Raw genomic sequence first — 22,460 nt, 5'->3', positions numbered from 1 at the left:
ATTGTTTAGCTGTTCATATTCAAGCTACAACTTCATGCATTTAGTGAATTTTTTGTTGAACCCCTCAACTCAAATAACATATTGTGAAACGGTATTGGTAGGTTGCAGTTGAGATTTCTTTTAAATTTTTATTTATCTCTATTATTAATTTTAATATTTATCCATATGGACACTCTTCAAATTAATATTTAATTACTTTATGCAGTATAATTTTTTAATTTCATAATTTGCCCACATGATGATCATATTATCATCATCATTGACTTTAGTATTTTATAAGCAATTTTCTTTAATTACAGTTTTTTTTATTAGTGCTTGTAAAATTAATCATAATAATAATAATAATAATAACGAATTTGCATGAAAGCCTCTTAAAGCAAATTCCTTGTGCCTTTGAATTTCATGCTCTATTTGAAAGTGAGAAAGAATACTTAAAACAACTTAATAATAGGGTTTTTGCATCCCTTTCCTTCGAATGAGCAACGAATATGGAGCAACTCACAAGATCTACCATGCATGGATCTGTACACAACATAAAGCCAATCCCCAGCAACTATAGGGATAAGAACAACATAAATGGAAACGAAGGATGATGAGAATGATGCAGGGCGGGGGCACGGATTTGGGAGCCACGGCGACAGGGCAGGTGGTTAACCCGTGCAACTAATCCCCTTTTAGGCCCTCATTAACCCATGCGTGGACTCCAGAATAGGAAGCTTCCGCACTAAGGGGGGGAAACATTTCTCCGGACTGTTCGCCCCGTCCATCCAACGACCAAGGACAACCACGGGGACCGCTTTATATGTTCCAAAAGGGTACATGACGAGGAGAAATCTACCAAAACGTCTCCAGGTGCGTCTCCGTCTCTGTATTTGAGTTCCATGGCGCCGCCCTTTCAAGTCCAAGTCTAATCGCCTCTCTCTCTCTCTCTCTCTCTCACTCTGTTGTGTGTAGTTTGCGTTTGCGCGGGCAGCTCTATAGTCGAGTTTTCTTCTCGGCTTCTGCTTCGATCCTCACGCGAGATCGGTTCGCGACCATTCTGCTGCATTGCGCTTCGCCGATTCTCAATTGCGGTTTGCGTTGTAGGGAGAGTATTTTTGGTTGTCCGGGAGGGCTTGGTGGTGCTGCACCGTGCCAGGTCCGTTTTATGGAAATGGACCACAAGTTTCTTGATGAATCTGGTTCGCTGGCTCAATGGGGAGATTTGAACGATTAAACGATGTTCGTGTCGCCATTTCTGTAATGATCATATATCTTAATCGTCAGTTCCAGAATGTGCGGGTTGCACTGGTGTTTTTTTTTGAAAAATTCCGCGACAGTGCTGGCACTTCCAACCTGTACTTGGTGTTCATTTCTCATCGTGGTTCTCTTGGAACTGATGTGGTGAATGCATTGGTGACCTCTGGCGAAAGTTTTGGTATAACTGTTATTTTTACTTATAACGAAGTTTAATTTCCGAATGGACTTCATGCTGCCGAACTGTGGAAATTTTTAATGAGAATTTCTGGTAGATGTGTTTACGGTGGATTTTTAGTGGTGTCTGAGTTACCGAACTAAGTCGCTATCAAAGAATCGATTTCGACCTTTCATCTACACTGCACGGAATTTGGATTATTAGTTCCATGAAAGTTTCGATTCTCGATAGCACGGATCATAAATGGCTTGTGTGCAATAGTTTACCACTGTTTTCTGGGGCTGTGTCGTTTTGGTTGATTATTAAGTTCAGTACAAGCTTTCACCTGTGCACTTATGTGCGCCGGATTTTAAAGTTAGAAACGGATGATACTTTATTACAATGTGGGCAGTATATTGTTTATCCATATGTCCAACGTTGAATTTGCGAACATATAAAAGGCCATTCACTCTCTGTATATTTGCGCAGGTGAGATTAAAAGAGCGTGGAGTATTCGTCCCTAAATGTACCAAGATGACCACTAATGGAGCCGCACCTGCTGTTGCAGTGAAGCTAAACAATTCTGCGGTTCATCAACCAGCACCACTCAACCACCGCATTTTGTCAACAATGGATCGACGATCGGTTGCTGCACATCCGTGGCATGATCTTGAAATTGGTGTGGATCTCCTTGTCAATAGATCTATTTCTTTATTTCTTTATTTTTATTTTTATTTCTTTATTTTTATTTTTTGTGATCTTTGTGTTCATAAGAAGTTGGGTACATACCAGATTGAAATAAGTGCTAACAGTAAAAGGTCACCGACCAAGGTCCAGCTTATCGAACTGTTAGCTTTATGCAGTATCAGGGAGTTCTTGCTCATGAACAAACTCTTTTAGTTTCTGAACGTTGGTTTTATTGGAAAATGTTCAGGTTCAGATGCCCCAGAAATCTTCAACGTTGTAAGTTAAACAGTGTCTCATCTTTGAAACCTCTCGCTTTCTCTGTTGTTGAGAACGCGTCTCTGAGAGGTCCTATTTTACCAAGAGTGACCTATAAATTTAAATCTGGGATGAGGATGATTTCCTACTTGTGGATTTTTCTTGGTTGGCATTCGAATAATATATTGGGGCCTCGAAACGCATAACAATGAAAGCAATCGTAGCATCATTTTCTTGAGCATCTCTTAGCGAGGAGTTATTTTCTTTGTAGCATATGAAATGATAAATTATCGAAGTCAAACACTACGGTCTGTGAGCTGAATAAGTTTCATGGTAGAATCTTCTATTTGGTTCTTCAATTTGGTTTGGAATAAAACATTAAGAACTCAATCCACACATTATGCAGGTTATTGAGATTAATAAGGGAAGTAAGGTAAAGTACGAACTTGACAAGAAAAGTGGTCTCATGAAGGTACGTCATTGCCAGTGACTAACTCTAAACGATCTTGTCTTCATATCTTCACGAGCTGTTGGCTTGGCTCAACCACCGCTCCTTAATCTTAACCTCATTTTTCAGGTTGATCGTATCTTGTACTCATCAGTTGTCTATCCACACAATTATGGGTTCATTCCACGTACTCTTTGTGAGGATGAGGATCCCATTGATGTTCTCGTCATTATGCAGGTACTATTCAAGACTTTTTTTTTTCCTTACTAAATTTCAACATTTGTATTTTGTGAATGAGATAGACTGAGATTTTTATAGCAAAGGTAAATGCACGTAAGGTGTTTACAGTTTAGTTTCAAGTTTCTGGGGTACCCAAGGGAGATTTAAGTCAATTGATTAATAAAAAATAGAACACAGGCACATTAATGCATCACCAGGAATTTCAGGCTGTTTCTCTATTACCAGAGATGTTCTCAATGCTCCACAGATATTTATTGTTGGCTTATCCCATGATAATGAAGGCTAAGAGTGAGATTGAGATGTGAAATGAGCTGCGCTTGTTCTATATATGTTTCCAGATCAAAATCAGACATTGTCATCGCAGGTTTATATGTCATTAGAGAATCATACACCGCTTTAAAAATGTTCATGGTGTAAGTCGTGTTATGTTTGACTAAACACATGCTTTGAGCACTGAACTTTAATCTCAGTAGAACAGAATTTTTGTTCCCAAATTGAAGAAAATGTCAACTAAGTCCGAAACTGAGTCGAGATAGAATTCTTTCCAACAGGTTTAGTTATTTTTCCAGTGGGAGTGGACGCTCTCTCCTTAGGTCTATGGAAATGAAAGCTCTCTACTGAGGATGCACTAATGAGATCTTTGCAGTGTGTCTAAATGGTTGAGGTACTCATACAAGAATAGCTTGCTTGCAGGAACCTGTTTTGCCTGGTACGTTCGTTCGAGCAAGAGCTATTGGGCTTATGCCCATGATTGATCAAGTGAGGGACTATTATGCCGTACTCTTTGACGGAAACCAAACTAGCTTGTATTGATCATGTTCTCATATTGTTCGTACCTAATCATCCACTATATGTAAATCTAATGTTAAATTTGTAAGGACCTGTAGGGAGAGAAGGATGACAAGATCATCGCTGTCTGTGCTGACGATCCGGAGTATAGACACTTCAAAGACATCAATGAGTTTCCTCCACATCGACTTGCCGAAATTCGTCGGTTTTTCGAAGATTGTAAGTCCTGAATAAATTTCAAATACTTCGTAAGCTTCATTGATAATAGAGGTTACATGAAATCTTGTATTTCTTGCATTTGTGGTTTCAAATGACTTACAATCATTACTTTGAGCCGTTCAGACAAGAAGAATGAGAACAAAGACGTGATTGTGGACAATGTTTTTGGACATGAAGCTGCACTTCAAGCCATTAGCCATTCCATGTAGGTAGTCTGCATGATGATCCTTGTTTCTCTTGAATCTGTGATTTGTCATTCTCTCTTGATACATAGACTTTGAATCATCTGAAACAAAGCTCGTCATCAGTCGTCCGAGTTCTGTAATAATGTGCCCTCAACTTCTCATTGATAAACTTTAGGAAGTGGGAACATTGGTTGTAGAGAAGAAATAACCGTTCTATGTTTACTTTTCTCTGCTGAGGTATACGTAGTGCTTCACATATACAAATGCGCATGCTAATGTATGTAGGTTTTAATTTTCTGCAGGGACCTCTATGCCGCATACATCGTGGAGAGTTTACGGCAGTAAGAACCTAAGAACTAGGTTCCCTAACTGTTTAGCAATTCATCAGAGATAACGTTGCAAGTTGATTGATCGGTGTTGAATTTCTTTGTTGGCTACTCTTAGCAGCTGTAATTATAATCGAAGTATTAAAAAAATCTACATAATTCTATCAGGGAGAGTTGATGATTAATCAACATTGAACTTGACAGAACTATTGGTAACTCCCTTCATTGAAAACATTGGTATCGTCCTGCTTCCGCTATCTCAGTGAAGGATTCTGAATGGCGATGAGCTGAGCGTTGGGTTATAGAGAGATTTGTTCTCATCATGAAGTCGTCAAAATTCTGTGTTCTTATACGAGTAATTCGTGATATGTTAGGCACTCAGGAACAATTTGCCGGCCACATTATTGCCATTATGGGCCTGATATTATGAATTTCAAAGCTTATCTTTCAGAAAGAGATCAAACCATCTTACACAGAACAGGATATCAATTAAAAAATTCAACATGGAATCTACTCAAATTTTAAAAGAAAATTCCTCCAACTCTGATTTATTAAAAATTACAAAAGCAGTTTACAAATTGTTGTAAGCATTTCCATTTGTAATAATATCATATGGGCTCCAGAATGCTCCACACAGTTTTACTAAATACTTGCAAGAAGCACAATTGCAAAAACAGCAAGTTCTACAGAGACCGTGGTCATTGTCATTAATTGAATTTATTATAAACCTTTCAGTGTTTTTTAGCAAAGATTGAATTTTTGTAATTATGAACTATTTTTAAAAATATTATTATTATTATTTTTATACAGAAAGATATTATGTCCTTTGTAAAAACTAATTCAACATTTTTTGGCAATATATATAGTATTTATGAATTCTAAAAACATATTTTTTTAGATTGCAAGATAATGTTTGTATTAAATTTTTGAATATATTTTTTAAATATTAAAATATTAAAAAACAAAACCTTCTATAGAAAATTGTATAAAAATGGATGACTAAATAAATTGTATCAATAAGTTTTAGAAAAAAAATGTTATTTGCAATAATAATAAAAAAGAAGAATGATAAAGCAATCCAAATTTTTATTAAAGCAATCCACCTTATCTTAACCATCATTGAATCTTTGTAGCCCCCATTCTTGTTTTCAATCATTGCTAAGGATGGTATAATGTGGTAACATGATTATATAGAAAAAATAAAAATATGGATGTTATTATAGAAGAAACTAACAAAAAGATGTAGTAGAAAAATAAGGATAAAGGATAGAAAGATAGTAAAAGATTTAATCTTAATGCTGCTTTTTTATAGAAGGAACTTCTATTTACTTTGTAGAAGCATAAATGAGCCAAATTAAAGTAAATAAGATAAGAAATTAATATAGATATATTAAAGAAAGAATTAACAATAAGATAAAATAAAACTTATCTCAATTTACTAAAAATTAATATCTAAAGTGGATTGGTTGTCAACCTAGATTGAAATTAGACCCTGATGTATAAAAATATAACCATATGGCGATTTTGGGATATTTTGGTAGATTGAAGAGTGGGATTTGAGAGCAAACTTGAAAAGAGATTTTTAAGTATTGATTTTATATCAATTATATTAATATTGAGTTTTTGAAGGATTTTCAAAATTAGTCATGTTCTTAGTTAGTTTAGATTTTAAAAAAGAAAAATATGTTTACAAATTTGAGAATTTTTTAAAGTTTTTTACTATACATATAAGTGAATTATAGATAATATATTGATGTGTTAGTTGTAAATTTGTATGAAAATTTTGGAATCAATCAAATAGTTAGATTAAAGTGTACAAAAGTTTTTGTAGGTGGAGATCTCAAAAATTGGAGTTTGAGGGTTAATGAGTGTTTCTAAGATCTTTAGTGATTTGTCAATTGGATTGAAAAGAAATTTTATTATATAGATATTAGACTTGATTTCTAATAGTTATGTGAAGTTTGAGAGTAATTTAATCATTCAAGAAGGAGATATTGGTGCTTGAAGTTTAACATTTAGGTTGAAGCAAGCAGCTGCCCAACATCCAATTGGATTATCTTGCATTTCTCTCAATTGATAAGTAAAATCAATTTCATCTTTCTTATGCTTGTTCTTAACAAAGATATTAAAAAGTATAAAATTTTTGAATTGATATCAATAGTTTGATCATTAGTTGTTGAGGTTCCAATTTACTATTGGGCATATTTTAAGGTTTGTCTATGATTTGGTTAGGACTTAGGATTTGATCTAAGGTTTGATAACAATTAGGATTTGCTTAAGAATTGATTTAAAACTTGACTAGAAGTTAATTAAGATTTGTCTATGATTTATTTAAGCTTTAGAATTTTATTGAGATTTCAATAAGGATTTAATAAAAGATTTTGGTTAAGATTCAATTAAGATTTCAATTAGGATTATATTAAAAAAATTATTTTTAGTATTTTTTTAGGATTCTTTGTTTTTTTTTAAAATATTTTTATTTCTAGTATTTTTTAAAGATTGTATTTATTTCTTTAAAGATTTATTTTTATATTTCTTTAAGATTTCTTGTTATTTTTTTTTGGAATTAATTTTGGACTTCTTTATGCTTCTTTTATAACTTCTTTTAAATTTATTTTAGATCGGTCAAAATTTGATCATGATTATTAAGGTCTACTTAAGATTATTGAAGATTATATTTGATTTGATAGGATTTTTCTTGCATTTCTACCTACCTTCCACAATTAGGCGCCCAATGTGTTCTTAAGTAAGAATACATGTAATATAATACAAGTAATAAACTTGACATAAAAGCTTGAGGTAAAAAATATTGAAGTTGTTTATTTTTTTTATTTTATTTATTTAATGGATAACATGAGCAAGTGTTTTGAAAGAGCTATAGAAGGAGCTTTGAGTAGAGCTATGATGGAATTTTTACTAAGAGACGAGGTATGTTTATGGATCCAATCATTGCAAGAATATTTTAAGCTTTTACATTATCTATATAACAATAACAGAGCAATGATTGTAAAGAAGCTTTGGCAACCAAAGCATTGCAAGCAATACTTAAAAGGTTGATCAATTTGATGGAAGACATATCTCAAAGTATCTAAGATATTATGTACAGAAATAGAATTAAATTGGGTCTCTAAAAAGAAAATGATTGAACTATTTGAACTTGCTAAGATACCTTAGATATAGAAACATGTTATATCAATTATGAAGCATTATGAGAGTTTATAGGAGATATTTTTACATGCATTAAAAGATAAATATTTTTTAAAAGATAATATTTGCATTACTAAGAAATTATATCTAGAATAGATTGAATGACATAATAAAAACTTATATGCAATAGAGTTATTAAAAGAGTTTGAAAGATAATATTATTAATTATCAAAGATAGAGAAGTTGTCATTTGAGCCAAAGAAGGTTGAATTACTTCTTCAAGCACGTAATAGAAAATTACAAGAAAAATTGGAGTTGCTTCTTGAAGAGAAAGGAAAAGATAAAGGATTGACAACAAAGTAGAAAAATATTGAAGATACTATGGGTTTGCTTGTAAATTAAAAGAAGAGAAAAGATAGGATTAATATTCCAAGAGTAGTACATGCACCTAAAATTCAAGTGCATACAATATGGCCAGCAATGCCTATTATTTAATCTTTAGCATCTACATCAAAGAAAGAAGATATGGGGGTTAAAGAAATTATATGTGGTATAGAAGATCTTCAAATCAAATTGGCAAGACTTGAAGAAAAGACTTATATAACTAATTTAAAAGCTATTTTTAAATAAAAATATATACAAAGATGTATTTGGTGTGATGATATTTCTTGTACTAGGAAGGATTGCAATAAATTTAATAATATGGTGTGACAAGGAGTCTTCTTTTGGAAAGATGGAAAGGTTGAATTAAAAGATATATGAAATCTCATTTAAACCAATTTTAATAAGGAAGATATGAAAGCATTGATTCAAGACTATTTAGTAGTACATGGATTATAAATACAAGAAAGTGCAAGTTATGGTACTAGGGTATTTGATGACCTTGACAAAAGTATAGAGACAAGTGGATTTTGGACTTAATTATTTATATTATTTAATTTATTTTTAATTATTCATATTATTTAATTAATTATTAAAATAAATATATATGTCTATGATATAACATCAATATCAAGAATTGATATCATTTATTTTTAATTTTAAGACTTCTTGAACAATTGAAAGAAGTAAAAATCTATACAAAAATAGATTTATGAAGAGCATATAACTTGATACATATCAAAATAAATAAATAAAAATTATATTTTAAACTAAATATAGATATTTTGAATATAATGTCATATTTTTTAGATGAATGAATTTATCAATTGCTTTTCAATATCTTATAAATGATTTTTTTGATAATATTTAAATGATTTGGTTGTTTTTTATTTATATAATATTTTAATCTACTCTAAGAACATATAAGAGAATGAACTTTATTTTCATCATGTGTTACAAAAACTTTGAGATATAAAATAATATTCTAAGATAGAGAAGTATCTATTTTACACAACTTAAGTTGATTTCTTAAGATACATCATTTCAAATAAGGGTCTTATGAAAAAATTTATAAAATTTTTAGTATGATAGATTAAAATATTCTAAAAATAATAAATAATATTTAATATTTTTTAAAATTCAAGATTTTTTTTAAATTACAGCATCATTTAGACAACTAACTCATAAAGACAAATTTGAGTGGAATAAAGAAACAAAAGCATCATTTGAAGCTTTGAAAATAACTTTCACTTCTACATCAATCTTATATTACATCAACTTTTTGAAGGTATTTTTTATGAAAAAAACTACATCAAAAGTTTCTTTAAGTACAATATAGTTACAAATGGAAGCAAATAACAAACTTCATCTAATAACTTTTAATTTAAAAAACTTTTCAGCATCCAAAATCAACTATAAAATCCATAATAAAGAGAATTTTGTAATTATGGATTTATTTTAAGAATAATATCAAAATTTGTTAGATGCTCTTTCTTAGAAATCTTTATCTTGTATCAAAATAAAGTGATGTAGCTTTTGATTAATAACAAATAATTCTTTTGATATTGGAATAATTTCATCTTTGAGCAATAAAATAAATATTGACTATTGATTTAATTTTTTTTTAGCAAGTTTAATTAAATATATCTTTAAATTAAATTATTTATGATATTAAGAATAATTTATTCAAATCTCATGATACTTCAAAATTTGAATTTAAATGTAATCTACTCTATTTTTAAAAATACTTATATATTCAATAAGATGAAGAAAAATTAAGTATTCTTTAAGCTTATTAGGATTTTTCAACTACACAATATTTTAGATACAACAAGATTTTGGAATTAATATCTAGATATTTTTGGTGGCTTCAAATATAGAAGGCAATTAAAGACTTTTTATAACTATGTGATATTTGTTTAAGATCAAAAACTCTACGTCAACAATTTTATCAATTTCTTTAGCCATTACTTATTTCAAAACAACTATAGTCTTTTGTTTCTATAGATTTTATCATCGATCTTTTAGTGTCATATTCTTATGACTTTATATTTAACATAATAGATTGATTTATTAAGATGGCATATTTTATATCATATATAAAATCTATTATAAGTAAAGAAATAATTAACATTTTCTTTGACAATATTTATCATTATCATGGATTACAAAAGAATATTAATCAAACAAAAGAAATAAATTTATATCAAGGTTTTGGAGAATTGTTTTTAAGATATTAAAGAAAGGTATAAAATTCCCTTTGACTTTCTATCTTAAAACTTATATACAAACAAAACAAGTAGATTAAGTTTTAAAGAAGTATATGAGATATACAATCAACTACCATCAAGATGATGAAACAATTATTTTGTTATCAAAAGAATTTTCTTATAATAACATGATACATTTTTCTACTCAAAAAATATCTTTGTTTATTAATTTTAATTATCATTCTCAATTTCATAATTTTAACTTCTTAGATATTGATAATTATATAATAAAATATTTGGTAAGTTATTTATGATAGCTATATGCAACAATATATTCAAAATTAAAAGAAGCTCAATAACAGTAAAAGAAAAATGCCGCCTCTATTTAAAAAAAATAGATAGTAACTAATATTTTAAAATCAAAGAAGTCTTAGATTGAAAGGTATATTTAAATAGATTCATACAAATAGTAGTTGAGCTCTTTCTTAAAGATCAATGGAACATTCATATGAACAATGCTCTAATAAAATATTTGTATTTTATTTTCAAAAAATTCTTAATAATCTTGATATTGGCTTGGAATGCCATTTGAAATCTTTTTTCTATTTAGAATATGTATACTACATATAGTAAAAGTTAACATTTTTTTTGTAGCATGCATAGAAGCTCTTGCATCTATTAATAATAGGTTGGATGTATTGATCTTATGGATTTTTACTTGAGTAATATAATCTTGATCAAAACTAGAAAAAAAAATCAAAGTTATAAGAAATCTACTCTATTTGAAGATTATAATTTTTTAGCCATAATAATCTAAATTAATTTGATTAAAAAAAGATGTAATTACATTAAATATTAGTAAACTATTATGACTACTGGTTACTACATCTAAAAAAATAATTTTATGTATAGCATCTCTATAAGATAATAAATAATCATCAATTATTTTTATATGTACAAATTTGATTTTCTTAATTAAAGTTATTCCTTATTTTTTGACATGGATATGAATCTTGAAGAAAAAAAATCCTCAATATACTCTTATATTATTCAAAAAGATTAAAAAATTATTCAAAGATGATAATATATTAAACTTGAATGCCTATTACTAAAGACAAGAAGATTAAAAAGACTTAAAATAAGACTAAAAACTAAAAATATATTAACAAGAAAGAAAAAGGCTTTAGTCTTGCCTTTATATATACTATTTAATTAACAGCTATGTAGTGCTATTCTATAGAATCTCCAATATATATTGATTTTTCTAGATACATGTTTTAACTTGCAAGGCAAGTTTTCTATATATGTACTACATAGACAACTTGTTTTATAAGCTATCAACATGTGTAGTATATGGCTAATTTTTTGACTAAATTATTAACCTATCAATTAACTAAAAATTTATGTAAAATAAAATTAGTATTTATAAAACTTCTAAGAAGCTTTTTTAGAAGATATTATGAAATAAATCTATTTTTATCTATTTTAATTTAATCATATAAGTAATTATTAGAATAAATATATATGTTCTTAATATTATTCTTCCTTTTATGGATGAGTTCCATAAAAAGTGGTTATCATATGTTGAAAAAATTTAAAATGCAGCAAATTGTGTTTGCTACATACTCTCATCTTTGTTTTCTTTGAAGATGGTTGATAGGTCTTCTCTACCATTGATAGTGTCTCAAATTATGATAAGAAGACCACCTTTTTAATTTATTATTGTTGAGACCTTCATAACTCCCTTCAAATAAAAAATTTGAAATATTATCAATAATTATTTTTACCTCTAATAAAATCACCAAACATCAAGAATTTCTTCTAAGATCATGATATAAAACACATTATATCTTGCCATCTATTCAAGGAAGGATATGTTGTTTTTAAAGATCTTCATCTTAATTATGTTATCTTGAAGGTTGTAACAATCAAAGTATTTTATTTGATAAGTTAATAAGTGATAGCTCTTGAGTTGAATCTATTGGTTGTTGGTTCTCTATTTTTTTAACATCACAAATATATAGAAGTTACAAACAAGAATAGAAGGTAGAATACTATCTATCCTAGATCTTGTTTCTTTTATAGCAAAGATTTTTTATTCATTATCTTGATTTTAATGGATATTGTTGAAAAAAATGCCTCAACTCTCTTTGCTACATTTACAAGATTCTTTGCTAGCTTTTATATGCATTTATTAATATCATATTTGTATGATAAATAAGATATTTTAATCTATTTTGGCACCATCTTGAATTTAAAACTTCTTCTACCTTGAATTCTTAACTATTATCCATTTCATAGGAAGAGGTGGCATTTATTTTTTTCTTAAGATATTCATTGTTTTATATGATTGAAGAAGAAATACATGAAATACGATGTCATACTGTAAATACTTACAGTATATAAAAATTAGTTAAAATATATTATATGTTAATAAATTTAGATGTTTATTAGAGTGGCTAGTAGATTAAATTAAAAGGAGTTGGTATAAGAAACTTTACTTTGTTTCTTTACTTGTTTTGATTTTGACATTTAAAAAAAAAATATAGGACCTAAATGTTTAGTATGAAGCCTTGGGAGAAGGTAGAAACCTAAGGATGAAAATCTAAACTAGTAGGAGGCTAATTGGGAGGGATGAAAGTAAAGCTTGGTCGGATGAAGGCAAGGAATAGGGAACTTCATACCTATTGGTCGAATACTATGCCCAATGGGCTTTGAAGAGACTACCCACGACCTTAACAAGGGTTTTGGCAACTTCAATGAAGGCATTTGGAAATTGGAAGCTAGGATTATAAATTTTAGGATTTGGGGTACAATTTGTGTGTAAAAATTAGAAGATTTGGAGTTAAGATAAAGAAGTTATAGCCGTTTGAAGTTAAGGTATTAATTTAAGACATACTGTTACTCTTTTGAGGATATGAGGAGTTGTACAGCAGCTTTTGAAGATTGGAAGGTGTAAATAGAACGGAGATTTTAAGGCCTACATCTTTCACAAAAAATTATTGCTTTTGGAGTTCATGTGAAGGAGTTATAAGGAGTTTAAGGCGGCGCTTCCAAATCAAAGGCATTAAGTGAGCGGTTTTGTTTATAGTAATGGTTGGAGCCATAACTTGAGTTTTTGGATGAATTTTTGGCTCAAACTTTTTGAAGAATGTAAAATTTTATGTTAAGAAGATATACATACAAATTTTGTGGCATTTGAGCTTATATTTGTGAGATATAAAGAAAATTTCACGTGGGTGTATAAAATCAAGGATTTGAAGCGACTGTTAGGATTTTCAAGATATCTCAAGATCCGCAATGAATTTGTAGTTGAAATTTGTTGTAGAAGTTAATAAGAATACATCAGTACCTCATGTAAAATTTGAGTTTGTTTGGACAGTCGGATTAGGAGATATAAGCTGTTGAAGTTTGGAAAAATTTCCACATAAGGATATACAAGGTTTTAGAGGATTTTATCATATTTTGAGTGTTGTTGGTTACTTGAGGCTTATATATTTGGTGTAATTGCTCAAAAATAAAAAAATTATATATAAACTTAGGGCTTCCCTTATTTTGAAGCTTGATTGAATGATTAGTGATAGCCAGAAGTCCAGCGTTTTCTTGAGGCAAATTCTCTCTACCCCGACAATGGGATGAATCTTCATTGACTTTGATAGATGTAATCAGTTAATAATAAGATTGAGATGTTCACAAATAGGAAAAGATCCAAGTCTACAATAATCTAACTCATTACAAGGATAAGTAGTCTTAATATTATAACAAAAAATCATACTTTGTCACCAACATTAAATTGTGGTTATTCTTTACAATAAGCGTATAAATTGATATTATATTGTTCTTGAGTTTTTTTTAATTGTGCCTTCATTTTTGTATGTAGCTTTGATAAATGATCTATTAAATCTATTATTGCAAGATTATCAATTTTGAAAAGTAAAAAATATCAAGCCATAGATGATAACTAAAATAAATAAATAAATAAATAAATATTGGTTTAGTAGAAGAATGTATTAAATTTTTATATGCAAACTTTATCAATGGAAAAAAAATTATTCAATAATCTTGAAAATAGTTGATGGTATACCTCAAATACTCTTTTAAAACTTGATTCACTTATTTTATTTGGTCATCAATTTGAAGATGAAAAGTCAAAGAGAACTCTATATCTATCTTTAAAATATTAAAAAATATTTTCCAAGATCTTTATACAAGTTGGTTCTTCCTATCTAATATAATATCTCTAGATAATCTATAATAACAATAGATATTATTAAAAAAAAAAAAAAAAAAAAAAATTCTTTAAGTATAATAGATTTTATATACAGTTTAAAATATGCCATCTTGGTAAAATAATCTGTTATGACAAATATAGAATCATACAAATTTGAAAGAAGAAGATTTATGATAAAATCCATTAAAATAGAAGTCTATGATTGTTTTGGAATAAGTAATGGGTGAAGAAGTCTATAAGATTGATAACGAGGAGTTTTGAATCTTGAACAAATATTACATGATTGAAGAAAGTTTTTGACTATCTTTCACATTTGAGGCTATCAAAATCTCTAGATATTACTTCCAAAATCTTATTGTATCTAAAATATCATATTGCTAAAAAGCCATGATAAGCTTGAGGAATATGTAATCGTGCTTTATCTTCTAGAATGTATAATCTTTCTTTAAAATAAAGTAGATTATTTTTAAACTTAAACTTAAAAGTATCATGAAACTTAAAAGAATTATTTTTAATATCATAAACAAGAAAATTAGAGGACATACTAGATTGAACTTGCTTGAGAAAGGTTGAATCAATAATCAATTTTGATTTTATTTCTCAAAGGTGAAAATTCTCTAAATTTTAAAAAATTATTCTTTATTAATTAAAAGATGCATCTCCTTCTTTTCATGTAAGATAAGAATATTTTAAAAAGACATCTAAAAAATCTTTTTATTTATTAGATCAATAATAGATCTTAAAATCAAGTCTTGATAGAGATATATTCCAAAGAACTTGGCAATGATTCAAAATACATGTCGACATGAAGTATTTATGATTCATGTGATTTTTATATATAGTGATTGGACTTGAGGGGTCTTCTAAATAATGATGCCATTCTTAAAATGAATACACAATTATGAGAATTTTTTGGTTATGGATCTCATAATTAATATTAGATGTTGAAAATTTCTAAGAATAAAAATCTATCAAGTGGAGCTTGATATTTGCTCCCATTTGTGATAAAATGATATCTATAATAAATTTTGATGCATCTATTTTATGGAGAATACTTTAAAAAATCAACACAATATAAATTGGTGTAAAAATAAATGTTGTCTTTAAAGCTTTAAAAGATACTTTAGCTTCTTTACTCTACTGAAGTTTTTCTTTATATTTCAGATGTATAAGAGGAGCTATAACTTAAAAAAAAATACTTGATGAAGATTCTATAATAATTGATAAATTCTAAAAAAATATTCTGCATCTCTCATTGTTTTTGGGATCTTCTAATCTCTAATAGTCTACACCTTCTTCAAACCTATCATTAATCCTTCATTGAAAATGATGTATCCTAAAAAGCCAATTTGAATAGTGTGGAATACATACTTTTTTATCTTAGCATATAATCTTGTATTTCTAAATTTTTATATTTTTAGAATAGATTAGAATATTATTTAAATAATAAACAATAAAATCATCAAAAAACTCATGAAAAATATCATTCATGAGATATTGAAAAGCAATTGGTGTATTTGTGAGTCCAAAAGGCATTCCATTATATTTAAAATTTCCATACCTTGTTTGAAATGCAATCTTTCATTCATCTTTTTTTTTAATACAAACTAAGTTATATACTCTATGTACATCTATTTTTATGTAGATTTTTTTTTGATTGAGTCAATCAAGAAGTCTTAAAATTGAAAGTAGGAGATACCTATTTTTGATGGTAATCTTATTAAGTCTTTGATAGTCTATACATATCTATAAAGATCTATATTTTTTCTTAAATAAAATAAGAGCTCTTATTAGAAATTTTGAATGGAATATGAAGTTTTTTTCTAAATTCTCATTAATATATTCCTTTAATGCAACAAACTCATTTTGTGATAAGCTATACATTGGTCCAAATAGTGATTGAGATCATTCTACTAGATAATTGAAGAACCATAATATTAATGCTTTAAAAGAATATTTATATTTTTTTTTCAAAATCACCTTAGAAATCTTGATATTGGCTAAAAATAATATTTAATATCTTTCTACCATCAAAAATAGATGTGGTATATATATCAAAATTTGATCTTTTTTTTTTGCATAATAAAAGTTTTTGCATCTACTAATAAGAATATAGATTTATTAAACTTATATATTTTTATTTTACTAACAAAATTTTGGATTAAACTATCATAAAAATTAAGATTATAAAAAATCTAATCTATTTGAAGATTATACTTTTTTAACCACAATAATCCAAAAATAACCATATTAAAAAGACATCTTATCACATTAATATTATTATGTTATTATAATCTTTAATTGCTGCATCTAAAGGAATAATTTCATGGATAATATCTCCAAAAGATAATTAATGATTATCTATGATTTCTATATATATAGATTTAGTTTTCTTTATTAAAGATATTTCTTATTTTTTGACAAATTATTTTTCTATAAAACAAGTTGAGGCTGTTAAAACTAATAATACAAAGACTTTGTGATTTTTTGGTTCTAAACCTACATCTATTGTAAAACAAGATAAAAAATTTGAGAAGAGAATAAGATCTTTATTAGGTATTGTACTCAATTTTAATTACACAATTCCTATTATAATTGAAAAAATTTGTTTTTTAACATATTATCTATTTTGGCAATTATGCTCTTTATTTTATAATTTTTTTTCTTTTTTTGGATAATATTGAGTAATTTTCTTAACTTTTTTACAATATGAGTACAAATCTTTTTGATGATGTCAAGTCTTTTTTTGTTGCTTGAGGGATTTAATACATATCATATTAATTTGCATTGATTTTGGCCTTGATAAATAAGTTTTTCAAAATTTGGGAATTTTTATCATTATTTGATTTATTTCTCTCTAGAAAAATCTTTATTTTTTATACCTTTTATATAATCAATTGTCACATGTAATAGCTTAAGCAATAAATTATTTTAATGATATTATCTTTGATATTGTCAATAATAAATCTTTAATGTTATTCTTCAATTCAAATCAAAATTAATTGATAAGAGCTTTGTCATTCTAGTCTACATTGCAAGTAATATTTTAGAATTTAGTAGCATATATAGTAATTGATTGTGGTTCTTATTGTAAAGATAAGAACTTGATCTTTGCTACTCTTTTTTGATTACTTTCTTTGAATGTGGCTGTAAATACTTATAGAAATGAATTCAAATCATAAAAGAGCCAAGAATCTTTTTCTATCAAAGTTACAAATCAAAAGAAAAAACTTTCAAATAGAAATGCACTTATGAATCCAACTTCAGTAAATCTATTAGAATATTAGAAGGGATGTAATCTTACAGAGAGCTTGATTTATTGCAAAAATCTTTAAAATTTTGATCTTATTCCATCAATCTTTTTGGACATATTAATCCTTATCCTTATTATATTTGTAGAAGCAAAACCTCCTAGATTTGATTGTAAGATTGATTTACTTGCTTCTTTCAAGTATACAACTTCTTAATATAAACTTTGAACTTTTTCTATATGCATACTATTAGTATTTCCATGGTTAGCACTAATGATGCATAAAATTTCCATTGAAAGAATATTGACAAGTTTATGAAGATCTTAAATAGTTGCAAATCTATTCTTACCTCTTTTAAGTATAGCATCTATGATGTTTCCTTCTATTTAAAATAACTTAATAAATTTACAAGCCAAATTAAAAAAAGATAATCCATAATTTCTAATATCAAATGAAAATTTCTATAAAACAGGATAATTTATTTTTTTGAAAGAAAAAATTAGTATTAGAAAAATAAGTTATTTATTTAAAAGTAGAAAATTGTTAACCTTTAGTATACAACAATAGAAATGGGATAATCTACTTACTTTTAAAATAAGGTCAGAACAATAGATTAGGATTTTTATCAAACTATCAAGGATATGAATCTCAAAAAAAAAAATCCTTAATATATTCTTATATTACTAAAAAAGACTAAAATATCAATCAAAGATAATAATATATTAAACTAGAATGGCTATTGCTAAAGAAAAGAATGCAAAAAGTCTTGAAATAAGATTAAAGACTAGAAAGGCATTGATAAGAGTAAAGAAGACTTTATTCTTGCTTCTATATATACTTTTTAACTAAAAGCTATATAATAATATTCTACAAGACCTCCAACATGTATTGACTTTACTAAACACATGTCTAAACTTACAAGGCAAGTTTTCTATATATGCAAAATAGAGTTAGCTTGCTCTACAAGCTTTCAATATGTGAAATACATGGCTAACTTATTAACTAAGTTTGTAACCTATCAATTAATTAAAAACATATATGAAGTCAAAGAAACATCTATGAAGGTTCTAAGAAGATTTTTTAAAAAATATTATGAATTAATCTACTTATATTTACTTCTATTTAATCATGTAGGTAATTATTAGATTAAATATGTATTTCTACAATAAAAAAAAGTAAGAATAGATTTACATCTATTGTAGATCTTTACAAGCTTCTCAAAACTCTAAGAGTAAAAATCTCACATATTTTTAATGTGAATAATCAAGGTACTATTCTTATACATATGGAAGTCCAAAATCTACATTAAAAAGTTACCTAGTTGAAGGAATTAAGTAGATCAGCCTTACAACCAAATTTAGGAAGTTTTGCTTATATCAGTAAAAAAGAAGCAATGATTTGTATGCCCAAGAAGTTTAATGGAACAAGATTAAAATTTTAAGGATTTTTACAATAAATTAAGTTATATTTAAGGTTTTATCTTGTTAGCTATAAATTATGTACCAAAATTTCATTAAGCTAATTTTTGATGTTTTGGTAAGATATAATATTAATTATTTATTAATTGTGAGTAAATAGAGGTTGTTAGAAAAGATAGAGTTAATTTTATAAGGAGTATGGTGAAAAAAGAATGAAAAGTTATTCTACTCTTGAAGCCACAAGAGATAATGAAAGAAGAAGATAAAGAATTACTCTACTCTTAAAGCTAGAAGACATAGTAAAAAAAAATAGAGAATTACTTTTCTCTTGAAGCTATAAATGATAGTGAAAGAAGAAGATGGAGAGCTATTCTATCTTTCAACTATTATTCCTACAACAACAAATTAAGTTGGTTCCTTGCAAATTCTTTTAAAAAATTAGTTAATTATTTTATATAAGTTTTTAATTAATTAAATTATTAGGAACTAAAATCTATCCATTGATTGATATCCATAGTAATTTATCTTCATCTAATAGTAAATACATGCCAATCATTAGTTTTTTCTACAAATGGCATTAATTGGAGATCATGGAAGGTGTAGATTGACATCTTAATGACTAATAGTGCTAAAAATATTAGTTGATAGAAGTCACATGTAAGTTACACTACTTGCATGGATTAGTTAATGGAAAGGCCCTCAAATTAGTTGTTACTTGCAAGTTATTAGCAAGGTAATTGTCAGTAAATGGCTTAAGGGCTTGGGTATATAAGGCCCTCTCAAAGCCTTGTTCTTCATCTCTCTCTCTTCCACCTTTGATTTCAGTCCTTTGTAAGGATGGCCCATGAAGGCACCTAAGAGTTGTAGTATTTTTATTCATTAAAAACTTATATTATAAATTACTTATTTTATATCTTTATTGGTCATTTTGGAGCTCAATATTAATAATATTTTTTTAATTATATCTATTTATTATATAGAGAAGAAAAAATCATTAAGATTGGGTTGAAGAATCATCAAATTTGGAGTTGAAATAAAAAAGTTATAATGATTTGAAGTTGAGAGGTTTTTTTGATATTGCTGCTCTATTCTAGAGGTTTGCTGCTACTGCTGCTACTCTATGCTATTTTCATTCAATGGCACTATTTCCATCTAAAAATATTATTTTCTATTCAATAGTACTATTTTCATCTAATTATGTTGTTTTTGTCTTGCAATGCTATTTCATCCAATAAGGCAATTTTCCATCAAGTAGTGCTATTTTCATTTATTATTGCTATTTCATCCAATAGTACTATTTTCCATTCAATAGTATTTTTTTGCATTCAATAGTATTGTTTTCTATGCAATACTGTTTTCATCTAGCTGCTTATTTTTTTTTTTTTTTTTTTCTCTCATCCGCCTACTTCTATTTTGTTATTTGTATTTCATTCTTCTCTTTTTTTATTTTATTTTAAATTAAATCAAATGATAAGAATTTCTTGGAAGGCATTATCTAGAGAGTTGAAATTACAACCACTTGATTAACTAACTAACTATTAAAGTAATTCCACAATTAGTTTCTACCACCTTCCGAACTTATTATGTAGTTATTTTTTCTTTTAAAATAGATAGAGAGGATTTTTAGTTCACATATCCTTTCCAATACCTTAATGGATTTACTCAAGTTAGATTCATAGGAGCACTTCTATCCAAAAGTACTCTCTCTTAATTTGCACCTTTAATGCAAAAAAATTCATGACTATTCTATGATTTGAATTCATTCTTGGAAGTATTTATAGCTATATTTAGAAAAAGATATCAACAAAGGTAGTAGAAATTAAGCTTATATTTCTATGATAAGAATCACATTTAACCACTATATATGATGTTGAATTTCAAAATCTTACTTGCTACATAGATTGGAATGACAAAGCTCTTATCAATCAATTTTGATATGGATCAAAAGATAATATCAATGATTTAATATTAAAAATACCAAGAATAGATTCATTAGAGTAATTTATTGCTCAAGCCATTACATATAAAAATTGACTCTTTAAAAGATGCTAAGAACAAATATTTGATTGGAAAAATATAAGTCAAGCCATAACAATGTTGTGATGTAACATGGCTAATAAATGAAAGAGAGAAGAAAATATTATATTATAGAAGATCTTATTTTAAAATATTATAGAAAATTATCTTAAAAAATAGATAATATTCAAAAGATAATAAAACTAAAAAATATTATTACTATCTTTTATAAAATAGGCTTCTATTTACTTTGTAGGGCCATAAATAAGGCAATACAAAATAGATTGGAAAATTAAAATAATATAAGCATATATAGGAGAGAATTAAGATTAGGTTTTAGTAAAATTTACCTCAAGAAGTCAAGAATTGATACTTAAAGAGGATATATTTTCAATCTAAATCAAAATTAGACCTCGAGGGACAAACTATGTAGCTATAGTGACTCTAAGATTCTTTAATAGATCAAAGAATAGAATTTGAGAGCAAACTTATAAACAGATTTTTTAAAGTTGATTTTATGTTAATCAAGTTAATATTTGATTTTGAAAGAATTTTCAAAGTTAGTGATGTTTTTGGTTGGTTTAGATTTTAAATAATAGAACTATGTTTATACATTTGAAGATTTCTTGAGTTCTATAGTATGTGTATAGGTAAATTTTCGATAGAATATTGGTATATTTTTTGTAAATATATATATATGTAAGTTTTGAGATCAATCAAAAAATTAGATCAATAAGTATAAAAGTTTTTGTGGGTTGAAGTCTCAAAAATTGAAGTTTTAAAGTCGGTGAGTATTTTTAAGATCTTAAATGATTTGTCAATTGGATTGAAGTGAATTATTTTTTTATGAAGACTAAACTTGATTTTGAATTATTTAAATAAAATTTGGAAGAAATTTAATTGTTCAAAAAAAAGATATTGGTACTAGAAGTTCAATATTTAGATTAAAATAGGAGGTTGGCTAATACTTGAGTGGATTTTAAGGTTTTACTTCCATTTGGTAAGAGTGATTATCTTCAAATTTATTATAATTATTTTTAACTAAGAGGTTGAGAAGTGTGTAAATTTTTATGCAAGATTAATGATTTAATCAATAAATATTGAGATTCTAATCTAATTTAGGATTAATTTGAATTGATTAGGTTTTGGTTAGGATTTTGTTTAGGATTTTTTCTAGGATTTGATTTAGGATTTAGAATTTGTCTTTGATTTGGTTTAAAATTTAGGATTTATCTAAAATATAGTTTAAGATTTAAGATTTATT

At 27.2% G+C, this 22,460-nt stretch overlaps 1 protein-coding gene across 4 annotated transcripts; it reads left to right on the top strand.

Annotated features, from left to right (window-relative positions):
* The first annotated feature begins 885 nt into the window (after nucleotides 1-885).
* Nucleotides 886-5,355, top strand: LOC112289441 (soluble inorganic pyrophosphatase 1). 4 transcript variants are annotated; one of them, XM_024534654.3, is made up of 10 exons: nucleotides 886-1,138; nucleotides 1,883-2,072; nucleotides 2,328-2,356; nucleotides 2,742-2,807; nucleotides 2,913-3,020; nucleotides 3,717-3,782; nucleotides 3,911-4,031; nucleotides 4,155-4,236; nucleotides 4,519-4,557; nucleotides 4,917-5,355. In XM_024534654.3, the coding sequence occupies exons 2-10, from the start codon at nucleotides 1,928-1,930 to the stop codon at nucleotides 5,065-5,067; spliced, it is 807 nt and encodes a 268-aa protein (XP_024390422.1). In that variant the 5' UTR covers nucleotides 886-1,138; nucleotides 1,883-1,927; the 3' UTR covers nucleotides 5,068-5,355. The 4 variants fall into 4 exon arrangements, with proteins under 4 accessions (XP_024390422.1, XP_024390420.1, XP_090111069.1 ...); XM_024534652.3 differs by having other exon boundaries at nucleotides 886-1,239; XM_090254943.1 differs by having other exon boundaries at nucleotides 887-1,138; nucleotides 4,519-4,941.
* The last annotated feature ends 17,105 nt before the right edge of the window (nucleotides 5,356-22,460 follow it).

This window comes from Physcomitrium patens, chromosome 12 (assembly GCF_059467195.1).
Source record: "Physcomitrium patens ecotype Gransden chromosome 12, ASM5946719v1, whole genome shotgun sequence".
Classification (NCBI taxonomy): Eukaryota; Viridiplantae; Streptophyta; class Bryopsida; order Funariales; family Funariaceae; genus Physcomitrium; species Physcomitrium patens.
The sequence above is the reverse complement of the archived record's forward strand: the minus strand, read 5'-3'. Positions and strand labels throughout refer to the sequence as shown.

What these genes read in the sequence shown, in the direction of transcription:
- LOC112289441 (XM_024534652.3), top strand. Translation starts at nt 1,195, where the DNA reads ATGGGGAGATTTGAACGATTAAACGATGTTCGTGTCGCCATTTCT. An exon ending in TCGTCGGTTTTTCGAAGATT is followed by an intron (nt 4,032 to 4,154) that starts GTAAGTCCTGAA and finishes TGAGCCGTTCAG; the next exon opens with ACAAGAAGAATGAGAACAAA. An exon ending in CAAGCCATTAGCCATTCCAT is followed by an intron (nt 4,237 to 4,518) that starts GTAGGTAGTCTG and finishes AATTTTCTGCAG; the next exon opens with GGACCTCTATGCCGCATACA.